Genomic DNA, 26,646 nt, shown 5'->3' with positions numbered 1-26,646 from the left:
TCTGCCTTGTAAGAGGGGAAAACGTGGATGTAAATATGACAAACAGCAAGCATATAAGACTTAATAACCATCTAACAAAGGCTCTGCATCTATTCAGAGAATATGTTAAAATAAAAGTGACGTCTTCTTGTGTTAAAACCTCGTAGATAAAATAAACTTTAGAAAGAAAACAGCCCTGATTATCTAAAAATAATTCAAAAGTGTGATTTCATGTTGAAGGCTCAAATTAACACGGGGAATTTCAAAATAAGAGTCATTAACCTTTTGAGACATGGGGCCACCGCCTCCATCTTTGACGAACAGATCGGAGTCTTGATGTCCGCGACGTGTCATCATAGTGTTAATTCTTTATTGTCATTACATTGTAGGTCATCTTCACGACAAGCAGTTATACATACAGTGGTCTTAGATTATATCACCATCCAATACGAGGAGAGCAACACTTAGAGTTAGTATCACAGCTAGGTTTTTTCCATTGACCACGCCCCCCACGCCCAAATAAGCCCCTCCCCTCCTCCACATCACACACCAATGTATTGACAGTCGTCAAATACGCCACAGGTGCCGAACCAATAAATAGGACACAGGAATAAATAAATAAATAAATAATCAAAGGAATACATACAATACAGAAATAAATAGCAACACAGTGTGTATATACTCACATACACACGATTAGCTCACCAGAAGACACCAGGTTCCACCACGTTATTAAAAATCAATGTGCAGACTGTTTCTTTAAAGCATGGCGGCGCTGAGAGCTGAAGTAATCTCATTGGCTGACTTAAAGCCTGAAGAAAATCCCTTTTTCAGCACAAACATTAGCTAAACTGTCTGAAAACTAAAGAGGAAATCTTCGTCCAAATATGAATAAAACAGAAACGACAGCTGCTTTTTGAAATGTGCTGACGCTCCTGGACGGTCGGTGATTCACCGCACACGAAACAAATGATTTTATCTCTTAAACGACCTTAAATCCGAGCCAAGACACAGACCAGCTCACAAAGACTACACGCTGTGGCTTTTGTAAGGATTAAACAATTACAGATTGCCTTTAAACGCAGCGAGGCTAGCTGCTCCCGTTTCCCGTCCTCATGCTAAGCTAACAGCTGATGGCACTAGCTTCATATTAAATTTACAGATTTGAGAGTGGTGTCAGTGTTCTCATCTAACTCTCAGCATGCTGAAGGGTCGATTCAAGGAGGCAATGGTAAATAAAGGATATTTTTATACCTTTTGTGTGTGATTTATGTGTTTATTGAAAGCTTTTTAATGTAAAATCACTCATTTAATTTAGCCAAAGTTGACAACCCCTGACTGATTTTCAATCTGATGACATTTTAAAGTCAAAGTGTAAAAACTGATCGCGAGGCTTTTAAAATGTCATGAAATGAGAAACATGGAGGTTTGACAGTCGATTGAATTTAAAGTCAGCCAGTTAAACGGACTCAAGTTTATCAAAACTAATGAGATTATTTCTGCTTTCAGAGCTGCTTTGTCTCTGAGGAAAGACTGTTTGGTTTGGAGCTCGTTGCTCGATCTTACCATCCGAGAGCGATGCTGAAATTCAGGGCAGGTAACGTGGTCGAGGGCTGAGTCCCATTTAGGTGAAAAGGGCAAATGGAATGTAACACTGTACAAGTCCCTCATTGAGGTTAGAATACATGTCGCCATAGAGGGCAAATCAGCACGAAAGAAAACACGAGAAAGGATCAAAGTAAACAAAAACATATTCCATACTCAAAAAGTCTTAAAGCACTTTGTCATGTGAAGAGGAGCGCTATACAAATATAGCTGAACTGAGTCAAAAGAGAAAGAATAAATACAGAACCATAGAAAACCAAGGGCATCAGTTAAGACAGGCTCACTGCAGCACGAGAAAAAGCCAGCAGAACATACCCCCCCCCCTTTTTTTTATTGAAAACCATCTCAAACAGCAGACGTAAAGCGGTTCAGTTAGCATGCAGCTCACAGACTCTCCACAGGTGGACTCAGAAAACCGGGTTCCAGACTCAGAACGCCAAGACGAAACAAAAATCAAAGCAAAACACTGAACGCGGTCGAGCGCGGAACGCTCGTCGTTCACGAAAACCCGGAACAGTTACGGAGAAGCCGCTGAGCGACGTGAGGACAACGAGAGACTCTTTGCTCATTTGACTGTTTGTAGCTGCTGTCGCATCATCTACGCTTTGGCAACGGAGGAGATGTCTAAGGTCTAAAGCTCTGTAGATAGATGGATAGATAGATACGTAGATAGACAGATTTCCACAGTTTTCCATCATCTCTTCCTCGTTTTAAAACATTAGATCTTATTGTTGTGTCATTTATTGCCTATTCGGTGTTTGTTTTCTTCTCTGCTGTAAACCTGGTTAATTATTACTATTGTCGACCAACTTGTCCTGAACCGGCACGACGCGACCCATTTCATGGCCCCGAACCACAGCTTGGGAAACACAAACAATGCACCCTGGACAAATGTCTCACTTCAGTTTTTTTTTCTTTTTTTGGATCAAGGACGGTCTCGACAGTAGCTACAGCAGCGTCCTGACCCACTGACATCACCACAGGGTGGGTTGTACTGGAGTACAAGTATTAGTACATCTTCATAATACAAAAATTAAGTATCTGTACATTTTTAAACCTTTACCTGTAAATATTCTGCTCAACACCGCATCACAAAAACGCAAGTACGGGAATGTGAAGCCAAAGGCTAGCTGGTTAGCCACATCTGGCACATTCGCATTAGCCACATGCTAGCACAGATTCCTGCCAATGCTTGATGACGTAATAAATAATGCCTGGATAGAAAAACCCGAAGCTTTTTCATTCAATGATGCCCATTAAATTTCAGCTTTAATTTCAAAAAGCCAGCATGATAAACAGGAACAGTAATTCTATCGAGGTGACTAACTTTATCCTCTCATGTGCACCAGAGCAAAGAAGACCTGGATGCAGCACAGGTCCAGTATCTGATCTATGACACTGTTCAGGCTTTTATGTACAATGGAGTTGATATAAACCCAGCACCATATGGATTGTCCGTCCCAACAAGTCGTGACTACAGTGGTGAGTTCTTCGGTCTCAACATGGCCGACACATTTCCACTGCTGTTAGCGTTGAATCAAGAGGCGTCATCTGTCTAACTGTACGCGAAGCTCCCTGTCAGCTTGCATTAGCTGGCTAACAAGTCCCAAAGCTTCAGCCTGTGACGTTATGATTTTAAAAATGTTCTGCTGCTGTCATAACTTTGGTTTTGCGAATGTTTTTACATAAACCGACGGCTTCCATTGGCCCTTAAAAGGTCGCTTCGTCACGATTTGTTGAATCGACCATCATGCCAAAGAGGTGACAATAAATAACATCGACCTTTGCCAGAGTAGACTCGTTAATACTGTTTCAGAGGGAACACGGCTGATACGTACACACACAGGTAGGTAGTACTTCAGTGGAGTAACAGTTGTAGCCATTGAACTAGTCCCACTTTATACTGCATGTGATGCATACTCTAGGGAACTAGCATAATAGCTACCACCAATACTAAACGCCTGCGAACCTAACAGGAACTTGAGGGATCTAGAATGTTCTGATTATGCCTGAATATATGAGAACACTCCAGGTCCCACACGCCACCGAGGCTCTAATGTTCAGAAGTTTGTTAAACCACGATTTTGGATGATCAGACCTTTCTAGAACATCCTGTGGGCGACAATTCTGTCAAAGTTCTGTAATGTTCAGTTAGCACACGAAGAAGTTTCAGTACATCAGATAATGTTCTCAGAGGTGCAGAATGACGCAAAGTTTCTAGAGTGTTTAACTGATTCTGAGACCTCAAAAACATCTTGAAGGTTCCAGAATTCTCTCAGCACTCTGGAAGAACGTGGAGTGGAGTGAAGGGCACCGGGAACGTTACATAACGTCTGGATGCTGGATGTTCTGTTGCCTGCAGCACACACCGAGCATCATCCCGTTCATTACAACAGGAATTTCAGAGGAGCTACCACTGTTCACACAGTCTCGCATGCAAAAGCCACGAATAAGACGAACTGACGAGCAGGCACTCCACACGGTACACACACAATACTGTGAATGGGTACTTCACACAAAACAACAAGCATCTTATCCTCTATGCCGGCTGTAAGAAGCCACGACTTGTCTGTGCGCCAGCCCGGTGAGAAGTTCAGTTCAGTACAAACGGCCGGTGCTGGTTGTGTTAGCAGAGTTTTCCCTTTAATCACTTTCGCTGGCATGTTTAAAGACGTGCTTTCCTGACCCTCAAACCTTTAAGACCTGCTAGAATTCCCATTATAAGACAAACAGGTTTCAAAACAAGTAAGCAGGTATTCTCGCCCTCATTCTAGTAAAATCTACTTATTGCAGATACTGCTTTATTCAAAGGTGTGCTCCCGAAGACCACATTTCACTGGTGTCTCATCACTCAAACTTAAGATTTGGCTGGTTCATGCATACAGCCACTGAGCTGAGATTCAATGCAGACTCTGAGAAAGGCAGAGTATGTTAAGAGAGGACGAGGGACAGTCAAACAAAAGCAGGAAGGTCTGATGAACTACTGTAGCTCTGGATCATGGGTCAGAGGTCTGTACACAGTACGGAGCCATGCTAAGAGGCAGTGCTAGCCAACGAGGGAGGGAACAAAGAAAGACAGGAAGTGCTGAGAAATCTGAAGAGAAGCACAAGAAGGCAAGTCAAGGTAGAAAAGACAGAAATACTTTAAGAGAAAGACAGCAAGAAACTCAAGAAGAGAAGAAGACGGTGTTACAGGCGGTTTAACTGACGAGCAGGAATTTGTGCTGGCTTGATCGTAAAAGGGAAAGAACAGGTTGAAAAGCACATACAGACACATACATGCACGTACATATACACGGTGCCGAAGCCTCCAAAGCCTCATTGGTTTCCAGCGCTGCCCGGCCGAGCGGAGCGCCGAGTGAGCGCTGTGCTGTAAAAGACCATCGTCTCTTCATCTTCTCGTCTCTTTTAATCCCTCTCCTCCCTCTCTTCTGCATCCCTCATGCCAAAATCCTCCTCGAAACGCCGTCTCGCCGCCTCCCCTCATCCACCGCATCCACTGCATCTCCGCCTCCGTCACAGTCACTTCAGTCCGGTTTGTGAAAGCAGAATCGCACAGAAGCACAGAAGAAGAAGAAGGAGGGCGCGGTTTGTTGTTTTACGCAAATACAGGCTGTTTTCAGGGTGTCTGGACGGGTCGGGGGGAAGGATCAGGTCAATGACGGGACTTAATGAGGGAGCGGCACCAGGATATCCACGTAGTTGATGGGGAAGAAGCCCGACTGGCCGTTGATCATGCCCTCGTACCAGTTGTCGTCGATCTGGTTGGTCAGGGTGATGATGTCGCCCTCTTTGAAGCCCAGCTCGCCTTCGTTCTCCGGTTCAAAGTCGTAGAGCGCTCGGCAGCAGGGCTGGTCCATGGGAGCTGTGAGGGGACAGGAGCAGAAAGCACCAGCCGGGTTTAGTACATGAAGTTCAATGACGTCGAGCGGCAACATTTAAAGTAAAATACACCATCAAACATTCTGCTGTGGCCTGCAGCATCCTACAGCCCCGATTCCAAAGTTAGGACGCCGCGTAAAACATCAATATAACCGCTGATATTTGACATCTACCCAACTGGAAGCAGCACAAAGTCAATATATTTAATGTTTCACCTCATCAGCTTCATTGATTTCTGTAAATATCTGCTGATTCAACACGTTTCACAGACTGAAAGATGTGGAACGCTCCAAAAACACCTGTTTGGAACATTCCACAGGTGAACAGGCTCACTGGTTACAGGTGAGAGGATCATAATTGGGTATGAAAGGGGCATCCTGGAAAGGCTCAGTCGATCACCACTTTGTGAACACATGACTGGATGCAGGAGATGAACACATGAGCTCAGAGACACTTCAGGAAACTGCTGACGGTAAACACATTTGACTGGAAATGGTTGAGTCTGGTTTGATTGACTTATGTGCTTTTGCAGGTTTGGTCTGAAAGCACAACAAGCGTCTGACGATCAATGACTCTGACGATTCCACAAGGACTCAACGCTGGATCAGACCACAAGAGATGTGTCAGATTAGGTGATCACGAGACTTCGACCCTGACCAATCACAGCCGGCCGTCTTTAACGACTCGCACGTATGTGATCAGAAAAGTCAGTGCGGAGGAGAGCTCCTATTGGTCAACATGTCACAGAGGTTGTCAATGAAAACCTGGGACAGCCTTGTTTTTTTTGTGAGGTGTCCCAGACGCTGCAACATGTGACCTCCACTACACGAGATAAAACAAGCCACTGCAACGTCGGACGCTAATTTTTGCTCCTGGCGGCCCACGTCTGCCGGGTCAGGACATGGTTGTAATCTGATCCTGACAGATGGCTGTTTGGCGTTCGCTCAACAACCCAGAGAACACGTCTCCACCTGGTGATCTTCCGGGCGATTTGGCAGAGTGTATCCCTCCGTTGTGGCTCTCGCTGGGCGGCAGCAGCTCCAGGGTCATTCGGGGTTTGGGGGTGTACTCCTTCCTCGGTTTACCGGACACTTCTTTTATCCTGGACACAGTTAAAAAAAGGTTTCACGTCAGTCTGTTTCAGTCGGTTTATTTTCATCACAGGTGGGCAGAGAGATCAATACCTGTCCTCCATCTTGCTGGAGAGCTGTTGGAGGATTTCGGCCGAGCGGCTGTGGTACTCCAGCTGGGCTTGAACCAACGCCGCCAGCTGGCTCACCTGCTCTATCTGCAACACACACACACACACACACACACACACGTTTTTTCCACTGCCATCCCATGCTGGGCCTGAGTCTGGCTCGGCTCGGTACAGCACAGCACAGGATCGCTGCCCTTTGTTTTGTCATTGCGGCTCTGAACACACTGGGATCCTGTTCAAAGATGCAGGCGTAACTATAGCAACAGAAGAGCCATGTCAACATCACGTGGTGAACATGTGATCGCGTCATGTTTCCATCACCACGTCCATGTTTGTTGTTATCTTTATTCATTCATCGGGCGGCAAATCAGCTGATTCAATAATTATTGTTGTGATTATCTTAAAGGTCAATTTGAGAGAACCGACTGCAGCAGTTTTGATAACGGAGCCATCGTTAAAGTCATTTTTCAGGCAAAAACGTCAAACGGTTGACGACTCCAGCTTCTCAAATCTGAGAATCTGCTGCTTTTCTTCAGCTTCCATAAAATCAAATGTAATATCTTTGTTTTTGGAGGAAGCGTTCGATGAATCCGGCTCTAGGAGAGCGTGGTCGACATCTCATCGTTTTCTGATGTTGTGTAGAAACCATTAATGGATTAATGTGGATTACAGTTTGCAGATGATAATCTGTATCTGAGCCATGAGAGCAGATCAGACTGCTTACGTCGCTCTCCAGCAGGTTGAACATGCTCTGCTCTGCGATCTCTTTGCTCTCGTCGAACTTCTCCAGCGCCTGTTTGATTTCCTCGTCCTGGACTTTCCCCTGACGCTTCTTCTTGTAATCGAAGTCCAGGCGGCGGCCCTCCATCTTCTTCAAATGGTGCTGCGGTGGAGGGAAAAGGGGTGAGCTCCTACACCTGCTACTATTCAGCACTAATGTCACCGTGAGCAGGTGTTTTATTCACCTGTATCTCTTTGAGGTCTTTGTCGTGGAGGTTCTGCAGCGGGTCGATGAAGTTCTGTTTGACCTCCATGTCCAGAGCGTCCTTCACCTCCCCGAGCTCCTTCATCGCCTCGCTGGCATCGATCAGCGCCAAACCTGGAAGCAGGGGAAGACAGACAAAGAAAATACAGAGAGGAAGTGTCAGATGGACTCAAACTGTCCTTCATCCTCTGTCCTCCTCTAGTTTTGTAGCTCAACGCTGGTTTCTGGTGACCCAAAGGTCTGACAGAGAGCAGAGAATAAACGTCTGAAAACACAGCTTGACCTGGTTTTCACCTTTTCTACTGAATGAGATTAGTGCTGAAATTCAGGTGAGTACATTTTAATGTAAAACAGCCTAAAAACACATCTACTGCAAATATAAGACTATAGAATTCACGAGTTCTGAGGAGTTCATGTGTTTGTTCACTTTGTGACTGAACACTTTGGATTTTGAGGTGAAAAATGCATCAGAGACGACGCTGCTGCATTTGTGTGAGTCAATAAAGTGAAAATATTCTCACATAAGTTAGCTGCCTGAAGGGTTAGCGGTCTTACCTGAAGGCTACATGACTAGCTTAAATTCAGAGAGTTAGCAGGCTAACAAACAAACTGAGGTTACCTTTGTAATTTCTGCAGCTGTTAGCAAGACAGTTAAGAAAAAGAGAGTCATGTTTTAAAATGAATTACACTTAATGCTCATTTTGATCTTTATGACTTTCAGTGATCACATGTTTTAAATTAGCTCTGAGCTGAGGCTCATGGGTAGTTTTCTCAGTTGTCCACCAAAGCGACAGACATTCGGGTGAAATTTCTGAGGGTGTTGTTGAAGTAGCTCCTCTCTCTTCACATCATATCTGCCTCTGCACCATCTTTACCTCCCAGAGCTCAGCTAGCTAAAACTCCTTGAAGCTAACATTAGCATGAGTGCATTCCCACTTACCGAAGCTGGACTCCTCCCCTAACTCCCGTCCAAACTTCAACATGGCGTCGCCCAGGACGGTCTCGGCCTGCGGGTAGCCGGGTCCCTTTTCCTGCCCGCGGATCTTTGACATGGTGTTGATCATACTCAGCCTGGCTCTGGATGCTGCAGGGCAGCAATGGTTAGACTATGAGCGACTGATGCCGTTCACGGCTGCATGCTGTGGTGGTCTAACTGTGCCTTTCATACCTGGATTAGGTTGTAGGTATTCTGTAGTTTTGGTCATGATGTCCAACACTGCTCTGCTGGTGATGTCCACTTTCTGCAGAGGAAAACACATCACAAGAGATCAGCAACATAAACCTGCTGCCGGACCACGTATTAAAGTGCCCTGATAGATAAGACGCAAGCAGCTGAAAGTTAGAGTGATGCCACTCTGGTTAGCTTATTTTAGCTTATTGTATCTTAGCTAGCCTGGATCTGTCAAACAGCTGAATTATGTATCTTGTTCATCTTATTTTTGTTTCATGTGCGATTATTTGCTGGACTATTTCTTCACTATAGCAGCCTTCATGCTAAGCTAAGCTAACCGGCTCCTGGCTGTAGCTTTGTATCTAATAAATGTGAGAGCGGTGTCAATCTGAAAATGCAGCTAGCTTGACTCTGCTAACCTCAACACTTCCTGCTTCACAGTAAAAGCCTTGATCGGTTCTCTTCACTGTAATCAATCAAATAAATATTCACTAATACTGACATCAGGTCCGACCGAAGGACATTTACCTTTTCCATTTCTTTGAAGTCATCGTCTAGCTTGGTTCCTTCTGCACCTCCAACCTTCTCACTGACTTTCTGTGACAGGAAACACAAAGACAGAGACAGTTCATGTTTTCTGTCCTGAAACACGTTAAAGTCTTAAGAGAGGGACGACCGGGCTGCGTTCAGCTTTGTAATGGAGAGAAACCTGATTCAACATGAAGGCGAGAGCAGAGCAAAGCAGCGAGTCGCTGAAGGACGAGAGAGAAAAAGATGAAAGGACAGACTTCAAAAACAGAGAGGCCGACACTGGAGACAGAGTTATGAGCTTTGTGGACGACAAAACAACTGATGGCGCTGAAAACAAGAACTTATTGTTCATGTCGTTGAAAAGCATTAAAGTGAACTTTCTTCTTCTGCATCTTGTTGACGAGCTCAGAAAAACAGCCTGGGCTCCACTCATTGGGAGCCTGAGAGCTGCTTTGATTGGCTCTCTCGTTAGCAGCATTAAGTACTGCACTGAGGTTTAAATGATGTTTTCAGGACTTAAAACATAAGCTAGAAAAGTAATCAGATGTAATAAGTGATATTATTTTGATAAAGTAATTAAATCAGTTCATCTGTAATCGATTACATTTTGAAAGTAATCTTTTCATCGCTGCTAATAATCAGTGAGGCCACAACAGGTTTAAAATGGACGTGAACAGGTCTGTCTGCGTGAGGGAGACGCAGGCTGCACGGCTCGTAAGTATCACATCTGATGGCATTCAGACGTCCCGAAACCTTGAACACATCGCGATAGCAGGAAATGCCGCAGAGTGACACCTCTTGCTTCCTGATCGGCTCAGGACGAAGACGAGGAGGAGGAGGGGGAGAGTGGGAATTTCCACAATCGTGACTCACGTCAGCCTCCCACGCATTGGTGGACTACACACACACACACACACACACACACACACACACACACACACACACACACACTCATGCAGTATTTACTCATATATACACACATTCAGTCAGGCTGGATACAGAACCAACAGAACAGAGGACAGCAGACCATTTTTCACTCCAAATATCAATACAAGTACAATTATGAGGTACTTGTACTTTACGTGAATGATTCTTCGACTCCACTCGCCTTTATTTCACAGGAAAAAGTTGGATTTTTTATGGCCTTTATCTGACAGCTCACTGTTCAGGCTTTACATAAAAAAACATACAATAAGCTGAAAAGACGAAATCAGTGTCTGGATGTTTGTCCTTCAGAAAGCTTCAGATGTCTCTGATTTGTCCAAAGAGACATTTCTCCCATCGGCCCGATTTCTACACACAAGCACTTTGATCTTTGATACTTTAAGTACAATTTGATGATAATACTGACATACTTTACTTACATTTACTCCATCAAAGCACACATGGAAGCTCATTATGTAAAGACTGCTAATGCAGTGTGTGTGTGTGCGATGCAGATGTCACACGTCTTCTTCATCACACCAACAAACCATGCAAACATAAAGACAAACATGTATGTGTTTATGTAACTGCCTGCACACCTGAGCACCTGTGTGTGTGTGTGTGTGTGTGTGTGTGTGTGTGTGTTTGACAGAGGACAGCTTTGATCAGTGTGTGTGTGTGTGTGTGTGTGTGTGTGTGTGAGAGAGAGAGAGTGTGAGAAAGAGGCGAACAAGCAGTACAAAAAAAAAAGATGGCGTATTATTAAAAGCAAAAACAATACAAAACCACAGTGGGAAGAAAGTGAAGACGGACAGATGAGGAGGAAGATGCAGTTGCCATGGAGACAGGGATCTGCCTGGGTCCTCTCGTTTCCAAGAGCCAACACACACACACACACACACACACACACACACACACACACACACTGGTCTGTGGTTGCAGAGAGGTGTACTGACACAGTTACATAACTCGTATCTTCACTGTAACCGACGCTCGTTTGGTTCCGTGTGACCGATTTTAACATCCGGGAGCAGCGCTGACATTCATTACACTCCAGATGACGTCTGCTCCACAAAGAACTAAACTTTACAAATCAAGAAAACACGTAAAACTGTGGTGTTTTGCACAAGTATTAAGCCTGTTTTCTAGATCCTTCAGTTCATATATAAGTTACAAAGAGATGAAGGATAAAAGAAGAAGACAGTCTCTGGCTGTGCTAAGCTGCTGTGCTTTGAGCTAAATGCTAACTAGCTAGCTTTCTGATTACCTGATGCAGTGACGTCTCGCTGTTAAAGTAATTGGCATAGCGCTTTGAGCTAAATGCTACACGCTCACAATGACAGTGCTAACAATGCAGATGTTAAGCAGATGCAATATAATGCGAACCATGTCTGCTGTGGCTGTTTAGCATGTTAGCAACATGTGCTAATCGGCGCTAAACAAGCACAGCTGAGGCTGATGGGAATGTCAGTAGTTTTGTTCATACATCAAAGTTCTGGACAAACAAAAGTTCAGTCTCTGGGGGGTGAAAACAGGAATGATGCCATGAAGTCACTCGGTTAGCTGCAGGCTTTTTACAGCCCGTATTTGTTCACATTTGATCAAATTAACGCCGTTAAAAGAAAGCCGAATTAGCCACTAGCAGTTGCTGTTTGCTGTGTTTTCATGGATGCACAGACAAATGTCACTGGATCACTGCGAGACTGAAGGAAACCTAAAAACAGGATGATTCACAGTCAGGTTCTGCTTCTTTTCTTAGCGGACACACGTCTATTTATGTGGGGTGAGAAGGACAATATGTACGATTTTTGACTCCTCTCCGGCGCCCCCTGAGGAGGTGATTCATCACCGTGGTGCAGTGCTGTGCACGGCCTGCAGAGGGAGCCGTGCTGAGTCTACCAAGCCACAGCAAAGTTAAGAACTTAGTTTGGGTGATATTAATCACAGAGAGAACTCAAAATGGACCCATGGGTGCTGGCAGTGTGGTCGTTCACACACACACACACACACACACACACACACACACACACACACACACACACACACAGAAAGTAGAACTATCCACCTTTTAGACCACTGATGCATTAACAACCCCCATCTGTTCTACATCTCTCCTCCTCCACAGTTGCCTGTTATCAGTTTCTCTCTTTTGTTTTTGTGCCTCCCACTTCAGCAGCTATATCTTACCTCCTCCGTCTCCTGCTCACCTTGTCCTCAATCCATCCTTGTTTCCCTTCATCTCACGCCCTCCCTCCTTCTGTTTCTTCCTCTTTAATATCATTTCACATTCCTTTTCTTGTGGAGTCACTCCAAGCAAGTTCGTCAGAAAAATAAGATTCATTACAAGAAATTACAAGTGGCCGACAGCGATGAGATCAGAGGTCAGAGGTCACGGCGCCCTGACAGCTGATAGTCCTCCTCTCCAGCTGACATTAATCTCGTGTGGAGGAGAATTAGCCTATCAGGGGGAGAAATAAGAACCGGGGAGGCGAGCTTGGCAGCCGGAGTCGGTTCATCTATCAGTCTGAATGGCTGCCAAAACACTCAGACGCCATCTTGGACTGTAGATGGATAAAAGGCTGGATTGATGGCCGGCTCAGGCTATTTATCCAAAATGTAATATGTCTGTGTCTGGGAAAAAAAAAAGAAAAAAGAAAACGCTCGACCCAATTTTATTTTTCTTTCAATATTTATAAACCTCTGATGACTTCTGAAAAATGTTTTACTGGATTAAAAATGCTTCCTAAATACCCAGAAATCTTCATTAGGTGATTAAGTTTCCTGCATTGTAAGCTGGGGGTTCATATTTGAACTGTGGTGCATTCAAGTGCCCAAACATTAAAGCAGGAACATGGAGACTGCAGCATCAGCAGCTGCAAGTGTTTCAAACTATTCAAATTCATGTCTGAACAGGACACACGTTTCCAAAGACTTCCTGTTTGTGTTGGACGCCACAGTTTGAGTTCCTGGCTTCAAAAGGTTGTTCAGCAGCTCCCTCCTCATCCTCCCTCCTGACTTCCCTGACCGGCTGTGGGAAGCAGGTGAAGATGTTTCTGCCGTTGCGTTCAGTTTCATCACCTTCTGTGCGGAGCTGGCGGCGCTGCAGGTGATCGCGTTCGTCCACAGCAGCTTTAACACCAATCAGACTCTCTAATAACCCCCTGATCTGTGCTCTGCCTCCCAGCCAGAGACGATTTTATAACAGAGTCAAACCTTTGTCTCCACACGGTCCATTTACTGTAACAGCAGGGAGGACGGTTACATCATCAGAGGCAGAGGACTGGTGGACGTTCAGGAACATTACGCAAGCTTCCACAGACACAGAACCCAAACATCTACGTTTCCTTCCAGCTTTTTTCATCTGAGAGATGAAGAGATGATGACTCGTCCCCTCACAAGTTACTCCTCAGAGAGTAAACACAGGACGAAGACGCAGAGAGGCAGAAAATCAGAGTGAACGAGGCAAAAAAGAGAAGAAGGCGACAGTTTCCTTTCGGACGCCTCGAGCTACAAATCAGTTTGAAGAGATTTAAGGACATCCAGGGACAGACAGGAAAGACAGAGGCTGAAAAAAGAGTCAGAGAAAAGAACAGAAATAGGTTTTTTCCACCTTTTCCAATGGCTGAAACTTTTCATGTTTTATTACATCTTAAGCTCTGGTTTATTATCCGTCATCGCTCGTCATCGCACAGTTCTGCAGCGTTTGCTGTTTGATTTCGGCTTTCCTTTTCTAAAGAGGACGTTTGTTTGTCAGGCAGGAAGCGGCGCAGTTTTTTAAGCATTTATAGTTAATATACACGATTCATCCAGCAGACATTGTCGTTCATTTGGTGAATTTAAGTGCAGTAAAAGGACTTTTGCTCTGCTTTGGTCTCCACCAGCTCTTCAGCTGCCGTGCTGAAGGAATAATCCACTGGTTACTACATTGGCTGTTTCAGCTGCAGCATTTGTTGAGTTTGAAGGATATTTGTGCACTTTCTTTTCTGAAAGACATCCTCAGCTTTGGAAATATGAGGACAGCTCGTCCCCTGGTGGGAGTTTCCTGTCTGAGCTACTTTTAAAACTTTAAAACCGACTGTGTTACTGCACTGACTTGTCCTCCTCTTATGAGCAGAGGAAGCAAAGAAACAAAGCTGGAGAGACGGAGTTTGTTTTTGATCTGAGGCCCAAATCGATTCTAATCAGATGTCTGTTTAAGATTCAAGGACGAGGCTGAGATCACATCCCCGAGCTCCTCTCTGTCTGCGTCCATCAGACCAGGTCTCAGAATCTGATCCCGAAACCTCTTCGAGTCGTGATCAGAATCTAACGCTGGAACAAACAGAGCGACGCGACGGATCTGAGGCAGAAAGATCGGATCAGGAGGACGAGGAGAGGACGGAGATGAAGAGGAGGAAAGTGAAAGAGACAAGGAGACAAGTGTGAAAGATAAAGGAAGGAGTTGTGGTAGGAGGATGCATGATGGGAGAAAATTAAAAATGAGATGACAGATGGAGGAAGAAGGTGAGGAAAGAGTGGAAGAGGACGAACGAGAAGAGAAACACTGGAAAGAGGAAAACAGGAGTGGAGGACAGGGCTGAAGCTTCACGTGTTGCATTCAGATTCCTGCAGGTTTCAGAGCGCCGCAGATGCATTTTAACTGCCGGGAGGCGACGGTTCGACTCCAGCGGGAAGCCTCCGAGCAGCTGCAGTGCAGCAACACCTCAGCAGCACTCATGCATTATTAACTACAACAACAAGAGAAGAAGAAGAGGAAGATTCACAGACGCCGTCACCTTCGGCACAATTTGATTTTTGTTAAAATCTCCGATTTTAGATGTGAACCCTTCACCTGCAGTTCCTCTGAGGGGCCTGACAGGTGTGAGGTGAGCGACACACCTGGAGGTGTTTTCAGCCTCAGTGAACGAAGGGCCGAACAGACAATAGCACAGACACGACAAAGACTCAAAGCAGATGACTGACAGCGTCTCACAGCTCCAATCATCAGATCGACTGTAGCTTTTATGTCTGAAGGGTCCGGCATGTATAAATACCAGGGAGATGGATACCACTGAGAACGCAACTCTCATAAGACGCTCCAAAATCCAAGATGGCGGCACCAAGCTGCTACCGATTCAAACAAACATCTCTCCTCGGGTATAAAAAATTTTTTTCCCTTTATTTTTCCTCATTTATTGTTCCTTTTTCCATTCAAAAACTGGAAAACACCATCAAACAACCTGGATCATCTGAAGGACACATCAATGAACGCTTCAACAGACTCTGCATCCTGAACAAATACAGTACAGACGACGTGAAAACAGCCAAAGTGAGCTTCACGGCCGACAGCAGGAGACCCTGTCCAGGTTCGCTGTCCAGCTCAGCGACGTCCACATCCCTGAATCCACCGTGCTGCACACAAGAAGGTGATGGACCCACTTCTATCAACAATAAGCTCTCTTGACTCCAGAATTGCACATTAGCTGTGCTGCGTGTGTGTTATCATGGACGTTAGCATTCAGCTAGAAGTGTCATTTTTTTTCCAGGAAAGAGGCCACATCTGCTTCTTGGTGTCTCTGGACTTCATGCTCACAGTGTTTCCAGATCTGTGCAGCGTCATCAGTGAGTAAAATGTTCTAACAAACAGGAATGAGGCCAAGACGACAAAAACTAAGAACAGGTTCTCGACCCCGTTAACGGCTTCAGGAGCGTGTAGTCGTGCTGCGTGTGAGTGAGACGGTGTGACGACCGGTTACATAACAGGGGTCACTCGCTACTACGGTAACACACATAAAAGGGATGTCACGTTACAAGCTGGGACTCGGCGGTGGGAGGAAGTGCGAAGAAGACGAAGAGTTGGGGAGCGATAAAGCAAAATGAGACACGGAGAACCGAGAGATTCAGACAAAGAGAAGGCAAAGATCGACACGCCTGAATAAAAAAATCTGATAAGAAAGAGACAGAGTGAGACATCAGAGCGTGTCAGACACTCTCAGACTGGATCTGCTCCTCCTTACATTTGTATTCATCCCATAAAGGCGACATAAAGTATATTCCAGCTCCGTCAGCCTGTCAGAGAGTCTCATTCATCAGCTGCTGGAGTCACGAAATCTCTCTGTGTGTTTGATGGGGTTTAAGCAATATTCCTGTCGAGGTGAAGAAGATGACTGATCAGCTGCTTCGTAATGAGCGACACGGGCCTGCGGTTTTCTAAGATAAACTGGAGCCTCGTGGGAAACTTCCTTCAGGAGCTCGGCAGGGTCGCTGACAGTGAGGAATAACCACAAATCACTCCTTAGAACGAAAATCTGCTCAGTTTTTCTTAATCTGCATCACAAAATGATGCTGGAGACAGTTCATAATATTTGTTTCCTACAAGTGAAAATGAACAGAACTCCAGCCTCCACCAGTACGTTTCCCCATTTATAGCTACTATTACACCTACCAACCAAACTCCATTCATTTTTCTCTATATTTAAAAAAACATTAAGTGGTAGGAGTAAAGTAAAGTAAAATACTAAATCCATTTTAATTTATAGGAATACATCAACAATTTGGGAAATGCGCTCTCTAAAGTTCACTGATCAACACATTAAATTTGCGTAAAAAGGCCAAATTGTGTTTTTTTATGCGTTCATATTTCATACACTGTAACTGCGCGCCACCTGTAAATTCTCTTACATAATGTAGCGTCATTAGCGGTCGACCCGCCAACGTTCAGCTCTGAGTGGAGCTCATCATTAGACGACTCCATTCAGGAGGCGACGGTGTTTGTTGATGAAGCCCTGCAGGGCCCCGCTGTGGAGAGCCACTCAGGATTGATGGGGTCATAAAAAAGCCCAGCAAAGAGACACACACTGCCACAGAAGGCAGCTGTAGTACAGACCATTACTCTGAATTACATTTTTGGAGTTGGGGGGGGGCGCGTAAAACACAGAGAGAGACTGATGGCGGTGCATTAGTATGCACAGCAGCTCGGCAGTATGTTCACGATGTCGTCATAATAACACAAACACCAACATGAAGAGGAGGGACGGAGGAAGAAAAGACAAAAAGACAACGAAAAAGAAAGCGATGACAGACAGAGAAATGAATTGCTGTGGTTTTATCTCCTCTGCTGCCGATCGATTTTCTTGTTCCAGAAGATGAATTGTCTACAACCACTGCAACCAGTTAGCTCTCAGGCTGGACACACACACACACACACACACACACACACACACACACACACACACACACACACACACACACACACACACGGGCTTCGGCCTCTCTGATGTCTTCAGAGGCGAGCAGACCCTGTGACCCTCGATGTGTCAACGTGCCATTTTAGCTGCCAAATAGTGCTTTTATTTTGAAAGAGGAGCACTGGGAGGAAAATCATTAGCATGCAGAGGAAGCTGCCAGATGAAGATCAAAGCTGACCCGAAACCAACGAAAACACTCCCACCATAACCGCACACAGACACTATCACACTGGTGCAGTACCAGAATCCACGTTTTCTGACTGTTTTCCTGAAAACGCTCATACTGGCTGTAGTTTAGTGTTAAACTAAAATATGAAGAAGTGTCTAAAAACAAGCAAACACTTCTGAATGTTCATCAGTGAAGGTGTTCAAACCCTGATTTAATGTTGTTTTGATCATCAAAAAGATTGTTTTTACTCCACACAACCGTAGCTCAATGCTAATTAGCAATACTAAGCTACTAGGCAATTCACGAATCACCCCCCTGCATCCCATGAGGCATAGCAAAGCATTTGTTACCAACGTGTTGGAACGTTTACAGCTTGTTAGCTAGCTAGCATAATTTGCTAAAGGCTAATATGGCGGCTGTTTTGATCATCGCTACTATTGTTTTACTCTATACGAAGGTAGCTCAATGCTAATTAGCTTAGCTATTGTGCAATTCATTGTAAATCATTCCCATGAGGCATAACAAAGCATTTATTATTATTCATGTTGTAACGCTTACGGCGGGTTAGCATACTTTGCTGAAGGCTAATGTGGCTAACAGCTTCATTGACAAATGATTTCAGCAGTAAAATGTAAAAATAATGAGTTTTCTGCTCTCATTTTAAATTTCACACTACTTTTGTATCATCATTCATGTACTCGTACTCACAACTAACTTTAATCTTTACCACAACAACCTAATACCGATCTATCACTATTACTAAGAAGTTGTTATTGATTCTGGCCATGCTGCCTGGTGCTACTCCCCGCCCCTGACATTTAAACCAACCAATGAGAGCGATTCTGCCTCAGTGGACACAACTACAACCTTCCAGCTGTCACCGGTTTAAAAAGGAGGATGGGAATTCCCTCAGAGCGCGACGGCTGCATCACCAACAGCAAAGGCAGCTGAGAGTGAGGTGGCCAGAGGTCAAAGGTCAAGGACAGCGGTGGCAATGAATCAGATATATATATGCCTGAAAGCAAAGATGGAACACACAGGAAGGCGCACACAGGTCGCCCCTCCCTCTGCCTCTCCGTCACGTGCGGCGCCCTCAAGGTTGATCAATTATTGAGAGAGCCAACCAGAGCTCAGCGTGTGTGTGTGTGTGTGTGTGTGTGTGTGTGTGTGTGTGTGTGTGTGTTTGCATTGCGTCTGCTTCCCCGTTGCACGTGTGTGGGTTGCCACGACAACACTGTCTCCTGAACTGGAGAGGGGTGTGTTTGATGAGGAAGCAGCAGAGGAAGAGACGACAGGCTGCTTCAGGTCCTTCTCTTCTTCTTCATTTAGCTGTTTTTCTGCACACTTCCTGTCACGGCGTTTGACGTGAGACACGAGATCAGCGTTCGGTTTGTTTCTCATTCCCTCCTCTCGTCCCTCCATCTCCCTGCTCACGGCTTCTCCTCTTTCAGATAAAAGAGATGAAACTCTAACAGCTGATTGGCCTGTTTGCAAAAGATGGGGGTAAAATCGTATGTTTGGATTTCTGGTAAATTCCTGCAAAAACAGCATTTTACAGCATTGATTACCAATCAATTACCAACATAAAATATTGAGGTAATTGAGGTAAATGAAAGCCACTGTTTGAGAATTTACAACATTTCTCTTTGTCTTTTATCAGTTTTACTTCTTCTTCCTTCTTTCACTTCCTCATTCTTAATGTTGTCTCTCGTCTTTCATCCTCTCTCCTTCCTCAGTCTCTTCCTGCCATGTTTATGTACATCTCAGCTTGATTTCTCTCCACCTCTCATGTTTTATTCAGCCAGGTGGACTGAGGTGTCCCATTTCCTGCCCCTGCTGGCAGCGGTGGCCATCTTGGTCGAGGGCACTGCGACTTAGCTTCACGCTGCCACCACTTGCTCAGTAACACACGCATGCCGAGATGTGTCCTAGATTCTGGTCTCGGCGGACAGGAAGTCTGCGTTCGTATCAACTTTTAATGCTCAACACTCACTCCTCACAGCTGATTGGATGTGTCACCAGTTGGCAGCCAATAAGCACACATCTGAGAGCTTTTGCCATAAATAAAATAAAAACCAAAACAAGATTACACTGTAAACTGAAACACTGTTTAAATATGTCAGCATGTTTCCTCATTTCTGTTCATTTTCCCTTCAGGTGACGGTCGCAGGCCTGTAATAAGGCCATCCAATCATCTGACTCGGCCCAAACGAAATGAATGGATGGCGAACCTGCCTGCCTGTCTATGGACTCTTACTGGTTTACCAGCTTTAACGTTAACTGTAACAGCAGGTCCAGAGGTCCAATCACAATGACACGTATGGCACAATGACACTGGGAGCAGCTAGTGTGTCAGAAAAGCAACAGAAGAGGAGAAACTGTTTCCAGAGCAGCCAAACAAACAAACTACGGCGTGTTTGAGATGAGAGGATCCATCGCGTCACGTGAACTAAACTCATCCGACGTTATCTTCTTCGTGACGTTGACGTGATCTGAGCAGAAGATTCCAAAGTCATTAACCCTGAAGACGTCTTTTAGCTTCGTCTTTGGTCTCCACCAGCTCCTCACAAAACCATCCAGCTCTTCAGCCACAAAATGCTCCACGACGCCGACCAGCTAGCAGGGTTTTTTGTACCTGGACTTTGATTTGGATGCTAAACCTTGTGGGTTAATTACCAATTACTATTACTTATTTTATTATTTTTCAATAATTCAACATTATTTATTGTTTGTCTTCATGTTGTCGGGATGCCAGAATTTTAAACACTAGCATAAACTAAACGATGCTCGATGCGTCTTTCAATGCCACATAAAGAAAAAAGAGTCAGCTGTGCAGCCTGGGGTTGAAATCTGATTGCAGATCAGATTTAATAATGTAGGCACTGTCGAACGTGCTCCTTATTGTCCTTTCTGTGTTTGTAATGTGAAACAATCTGAAGGCAAAACGTCGAGGATCTGGAGGTAAATCTAAATAACAGAAGCTTTGTTTTGGAGCTTCTGGATCACAGATGGAGGACTGAACGAGTTGTTCCTCGTCAGGCAGGAGCAGAGAAGGGCTGAAAACACCACTGCGATTACTCAGACACAGGCTGTGTTTTCCTCCGTGAGCTCATCGTTTCATCCAACTCAAACCACCAGGAGTCTTAATTCATGATGATGCATCCTTCAGAGGGTTGTGACTTCACGCTGAATTAGATTTTCTACCCTGAAATTACTTTGTAATGCTCGACGATGTGTTGTGCCAGCGCTGCGTGTAATCACCTGTAATCATCCATCACCTCTGCTACACAACATCCACCCGGTTGCCCCCGGTTACAGAGCTGTTTGCTTTGTGCTGGCGTGCGCCGCCCTCCGCTCGGCATGAATAAGGCACGTCGATGAACCGGATCACAGCGGCTGCATGGTTAATCAACCCCAGACGGACGGCAGATCCGGCTCAAACGCACAGATCATGCAGAAATAGAACGTATGTTTCTGGATTGGTCCTCTCCTGGTTTCCAGAGTTACCGGCTCCTGACGTCTCGTGCCGCCCGCCGCCCCCTCTCTTTCCACTAACGTCTGCTGGTGAATCACAGATCTATTTCGGGCCTCGCTTCCCGCCTGCTCGACATCGCGCTGTCGCGCTCCTCCGAGAGACGCCACCTCTTCACATCCAACATGTGACTGTTAATTTTATTTCCTTTTCCTGCTCCTGTGTGACACAAGTCTGCTGCTTTTAGTGCGTTATTAACAAAGAAAAAACCCAGAACCCGGTTTTGTGAGCTGATCAACATCTGATTGGTCAATCTCTATTTCTGAACATTGAATGAATCATAAAGTACTGTGTGTGTGTGTCAGAGCCTGATAGGTCGTCTCCTCTGACCTGTCCAGTACTTTAATTAATGACCACATTCCTGCAAAACTCACAGCATTCCCATCTGCCTCAGCTGCACTTTGTGTTTGGTGCTTATTGGTTGTTTGCGGTCACATGATATTAAACCCAGATCCACCTGTCTTCTGTGAAACCACTGACACCAATTTAACAAGGTTTTATCGATTTTAACAATCGTAAACAACAGAAAACAGGCATTGTGAGTGTTTTTTATCGTGCTTCCGATGCAGAAAATCACTTCCTGCCCTCCATCTGCAGTTCACACATCACATGCAAACAGCCTATCAGCAGATGTTTTGTTAGCTTCCTGTTGTTAGCTGCACACTCTTCAGACTTGCTTTAAAAACACAATAACATTAAAGAAAATGAAAATACATCAAATAAAACATGGTTAGATTCATTTCTCAGCACTAACTTTTGGCCTTTATTTCGGTGGCATCGACAGAACTTTGATTTGCAGGTGGTGTTGCCGTGATGTTGCCTACGTTTTTTTTTTTTTTGCATTTGATGGGAAATCTGTTGAAAAGACGCTTCAGTTTAGTGAAAACTGTGACGACCCGTCTGTAACCCTGCATTTGACTCTCCAACACGCCGATGACAGTGGCGTCACGACTTAAATCCCTGAATAAAAGAAATAATTAGGCAGTCGCACGACCTAATGTCTCTTGGATGGATTATGTTCCAGGAAAAATAATAAAAGTTTAATTGCTTTGGCGGGTTACAGTGCATCCTTTAGTAAGTCAGAGTACTTGTACAGCACTTTAAAAGTACTATAACACTTTAGTGTGAAGTATTAAAAGTAGTCAAAGTGGTAAAAACAGCAGCTGTCTGCTGCTGCGCTTTCTCTTTTTATTTCCTGCTCTGCTCTGCTGCAGTGACCCAGTTTCCCCCTCAGGGATCAATAAACATCATCTCCTCTATCAGCGTCGCTCCATCGGACAAACCAGCCAATGTTCAGGAATTTCTCCTTTTGACAGCCTGGACAACGGACAGAGACGAAGGAGACGTCCCTCCTCAGTGTTTTTTTTTCCACCTTTTAAAGGTGTCAGTGAAGCTCTCGCCATCGCTTTGACTGGATTAAAAAGTGACACAAATAACATTTCCACTGATCTGGATTCAGTTTCTCAGGCAGTCGAGGACAAAGTAGACAAAAAAAAAAAGTTTTGTCCATATTTGGCTTGTTGATGCTGCACCAACAAACTTCATCAAAGCACAGACCCAACATCAGCTCATCATCCATCGGCTTGTTCTCGTCGTTAACGGAACTCGTGATGCGTTTCAGGCTGTAAAAGTGGAAAAGCCTCAGCTAAAGCTTGAAGCCACCGGTTTAAATAAACTTGATCTACTGACTCATTAATTCTAAACGTCCTCCACTGAAGACCCTGAGATGCAGCTGAAAGCTCCAGGAAACTTTGAACTTTGTTGTCTTTTTGTCTGTCTGTCTTCCTCTCTGATGACCTCCAGTCTCTCCTGTCCTCAGTGAGACGTCCTGATGAAACAAAGCTTTTATAAGTGCAAAGCAAAGAAAGACGTCTCACACTCAATTCAGAGGATCAATATTCAGACTGAGTGGCGGAGTTAATCACAGCTCTGCGTGAAAAAGGATGAAGAAGAAAAAGACACTGTGGACACGATCTCTGAAAATATCCAAATCTGCCACAAAGTCCAGTCATGTCATCATATTTCACACCTCCATAACAGTTAAGTCCCTTTGAAATTCAAATTAGGAGGTTTTTAATGCGTTCTATGCAAATTTAATGCAAAGTGTTAAAAACTGTTCACTGCATTAAAATCACTCACTTCTCCAGAGACTCTGCAGGAACACGGTGAGAGATGGAGCTGAAAGCCATGAGGAGAATCAGTGAAACAAACAGGGATTGTCTTTAGTAAAATGAGCGTTCCCAGCTGCATTTGAACGCACCATTAGCATTAACTTTATCGATCTCAGTGCGCAGAGACGTGACGTGTTATTTTCCATAAACTCAGCGGCAGCTTCTTGAAATCAACACGCTTTCATGTGAGCTTTTCATTCTCCACTTTCTTCTGCCGGTCTTATTTCTGACCTCCTCGTCACTGTCTCTGTGGAGCTCCATTCGATTTGATCGTGCTCTCTAGTATTAATAGCAGAAGCTGCCCTTCAGCCATATTTCCACGCTGAAGCTGCTTCGTCCTCCTTTCTGCTCATCTCTGTGTTGTTTTGTGCTCTTTCATAGAAGCAAACTGAGTAACAACACGTCTGTACTGTTCTACAAAAAGCCTTTTTCACTGAACACCTTCAGAGCTTCATCTTAAATCAGAAAGCTTGGACAAAACACACGGTCAGCAACATTCCCTCCGGAATCAGAAAACATTCAGGCGTATGTTTAAAGAAATGAAGCAGTAAATGGTGTTTAGGCGATCCTCTGACCTTCATGGAGCTCCAACAAACACTTCCAAAACTCATAAGATTCCCATCAGCCTCAGGTGCACTTTGTCTGTAGTGCTAATTAGCATATATTAGCATGCTAACACGCTTAGTATATTGAGGTAAGCCTAACTTTGGCCGAGCTCAGACCGCCAGCTCAGATTTATATGGATCTCCATCTCGTTTCTCCACCCTGGAAAGTTGCATCGCCATCATACGTAGCTACTGACGCCTTTGCCGTTACCGCAGCGACCCCTGCAGACAGGCTGCTGACGTCTAGACACGCAAATCCGATCACCTGCAGAAAACAGCGTGGACGGTCGGTCTCAAAGGTCAGATTTGAGAGAAAAATCTGATTTGGTAAACATCATACCTGCTAAACGTTAGCATGTTCGCATTAGCATTGACAGCATGTTAGCTCGCTGTCGTAGAGCCTGAGAGCTGCTAGCATCACTGTGGACTCTCAGACAAGACTGACTGTTTTACATTATGACATTATGAGAGGAACAGTGAGAGGAGGAAGAGGAGGAAGAGGAGGAGGTGTTTGGGTGGAGTGAACAGGCGTCAGGTCAGCTTCATACAGCCACTGTCTGTCTGTCTGTCCGTCACATGACACTCTCTCTGCCTTCATCTCCACATCAGCCGACAGCGAGGAGGCTAAAAGGTCAAAAGGATTCCTCGTAAATCCCTCGCTAGCGGGGACTCGTGGTCTTCTGTCGCGGGAGAAGAGAGTCGGTCGACGCTCCGCTGTTTCACTGACCCGAAGAACTGCACTCCTGCATTTACTCTGAAAATGAAGAACGGTGGAAGGATGCAAAGGAGAGGATGGAGGGAGGGGAAATGGAAAACAGAGGGAAGAGGAGCGATCTGTGGAAAGATGATGAAGGCCTGACTTATGGAGGGACGTGCAACATGCTTGGAGAGAGGACAGATGAATGACTACAGGGGTAAAAAGAAAGATGGGGGATGGGAAAATGATAGAGGGATGACAGAAAAAGATGATCATGGAGAAAAGGGAAGATGGAGGGATGAGAAATTCAGGATAACGGATGGCTGCAAGAAAAAAAGGATGCCTTCGAGGGACAGGACGTGTTGAAGGAAGATGGTGGAGGGATGGAAAGGCAATTATAAAGACTGAAAAGGGATGGAGGGATGATCAGAGGGATAAAAAAGGATGGAGAGTATAATAAGACAGATGGTGGACTGGCATACAACAACGATGGAGGGATGAAAACGAACACAAGGGAGGAAGTATGTTTTAAAAGACAAGACGGAGGTGTGTTGGACAGATGGATGAGGGAGGGATGACCGCAGAGGGAGAGGAAAGAAGACGAAAAGAGGAAGGACTGATCGCATGATGGATAGATGAGAGGACAAGAAGACGGAGGGAGGATCATTAAAGGAAATGAAGGGGTGACAGAAAGTTTCTAATGAGACCAGACGGGTGTAAAGATGGAGGGATGATGAGAGGCATCCTAAAAGAAGACGATGGTGGAAGATGGAGAGGTGGATGATGGGAGGATGACTACAGTGTGGAAGAGATGAAGGGCGGCTTAAAAGCATGATGGGTGGAGGAAAAGAGAGACAGAGGGGTGTAGGTGCGATGGAGGGCTGATGGAGGAGGCTCGACAGATGTAAAGATGGGCAGATGTAAAGGAGGATGGAGGGAATTCCCTGTTGCGTGCAGCAACAGCCAATCAGCTCTGCGGACGCGCGCGCGCGCACACACATACATACACACACGCACACATTTTCAACTCACATTCTGTTACATAACACCCCTCCGTGTGCGCGTGTGGGTTTGAGAGGGGGGTATACCCCGCTTCTGACCGCACACCCGCACGAAAACACGCGAGAAAACAGCCCGTAGGAGACTTCATCCACACACGACTCAAAGCGCGAGCTTAATATCAGCTAAAAATCTCTTTTTCACAAACCAAACATGAAGATTTGTCAACGTGTTGAATGTGAACGTGCTCAAAATGAAAATACGGGGCCACAGAGAGGCCAAAAAGCAGTTTTTAAAGATAAAATCACGATTTGTAGTGGTGGGGTGCATTTTTAATCGCTCATATATCGCAATGTTTGCTTCTCAATGATCCGTTTCCTATCAGTCTGAAGGATGTAACGCGGAGGACACGGAGGGGCACAAGCTGTAGGTTGGACAGACAGACGGGACGGTGTCTCCTTACCTGGGTGGCTTTATGGAACTGCTTTTTCAACCCCGCGACAGACATCACTTCGGTGGCGGAGAAAAACAAAAAGGGCAAAATGAGATTCTAGAAAACGTATGAGGGCAGAAAACGGCCGCGCGAGACCAAGGAAAAAATGGCGGTAAATCCCCCGCTTAACGGCGGCCAGACGTCGATTTTCCTCCGTTTATTTTGGTCAAATTTGAGGTGGAATCGAAAGGCGGTGATTGCCAAACCAACCAAACCCAGATGGATCTATTATCAGTCTGAGAGAGAGAGAGAGAGAGAGAGAGAGAGAGAGAGAGAGAGAGAGAGAGAGAGAGAGGACAAAGATCGTCTACTAATAAGATGGATCACCCACGATGAAAACGTGTCTGCAGCCCAGAGGCAGTGAAAAGCCTCTCAGTTACACTACATCTCAGAGCCAAATGTTGTACTTTTCACGTCACTACATTTGTCCGACAGCTTTAGTTATTTTCATCCCCTTCCTGTCCAGTGAAAACCTC

The 26,646-nt window shown here is 45.1% G+C and overlaps 1 protein-coding gene across 1 annotated transcript; it reads right to left on the bottom strand.

The window, feature by feature from the left end:
* Positions 1-327: 327 nt before the first annotated feature.
* On the bottom strand, positions 328-26,408 carry LOC143317057 (endophilin-A1-like). The gene is made up of 9 exons (XM_076724994.1): positions 26,141-26,408; positions 9,352-9,420; positions 8,821-8,893; positions 8,593-8,736; positions 7,633-7,766; positions 7,392-7,550; positions 6,651-6,754; positions 6,438-6,568; positions 328-5,449 (listed from the first exon to the last, which is right to left on the bottom strand). The coding sequence occupies exons 1-9, from the start codon at positions 26,183-26,185 to the stop codon at positions 5,253-5,255; spliced, it is 1,056 nt and encodes a 351-aa protein (XP_076581109.1). The 5' UTR covers positions 26,186-26,408; the 3' UTR covers positions 328-5,252.
* Between the last annotated feature and the right edge of the window lie 238 nt (positions 26,409-26,646).

The sequence above is a fragment of the Chaetodon auriga genome, chromosome 24, assembly GCF_051107435.1.
Source record: "Chaetodon auriga isolate fChaAug3 chromosome 24, fChaAug3.hap1, whole genome shotgun sequence".
Taxonomy (NCBI): domain Eukaryota; kingdom Metazoa; phylum Chordata; class Actinopteri; order Chaetodontiformes; family Chaetodontidae; genus Chaetodon; species Chaetodon auriga.
Note: the sequence above shows the minus strand (reverse complement) of the source record. Positions and strands in the feature narration are given on the sequence as shown.

What these genes read in the sequence shown, in the direction of transcription:
- LOC143317057 (XM_076724994.1), bottom strand. Translation starts at nt 26,185, where the DNA reads ATGTCTGTCGCGGGGTTGAAAAAGCAGTTCCATAAAGCCACCCAG. An exon ending in AGTTCCATAAAGCCACCCAG is followed by an intron (nt 9,421 to 26,140) that starts GTAAGGAGACAC and finishes TTCCTGTCACAG; the next exon opens with AAAGTCAGTGAGAAGGTTGG. An exon ending in ATACCTACAACCTAATCCAG is followed by an intron (nt 8,737 to 8,820) that starts GTATGAAAGGCA and finishes GCTGCCCTGCAG; the next exon opens with CATCCAGAGCCAGGCTGAGT.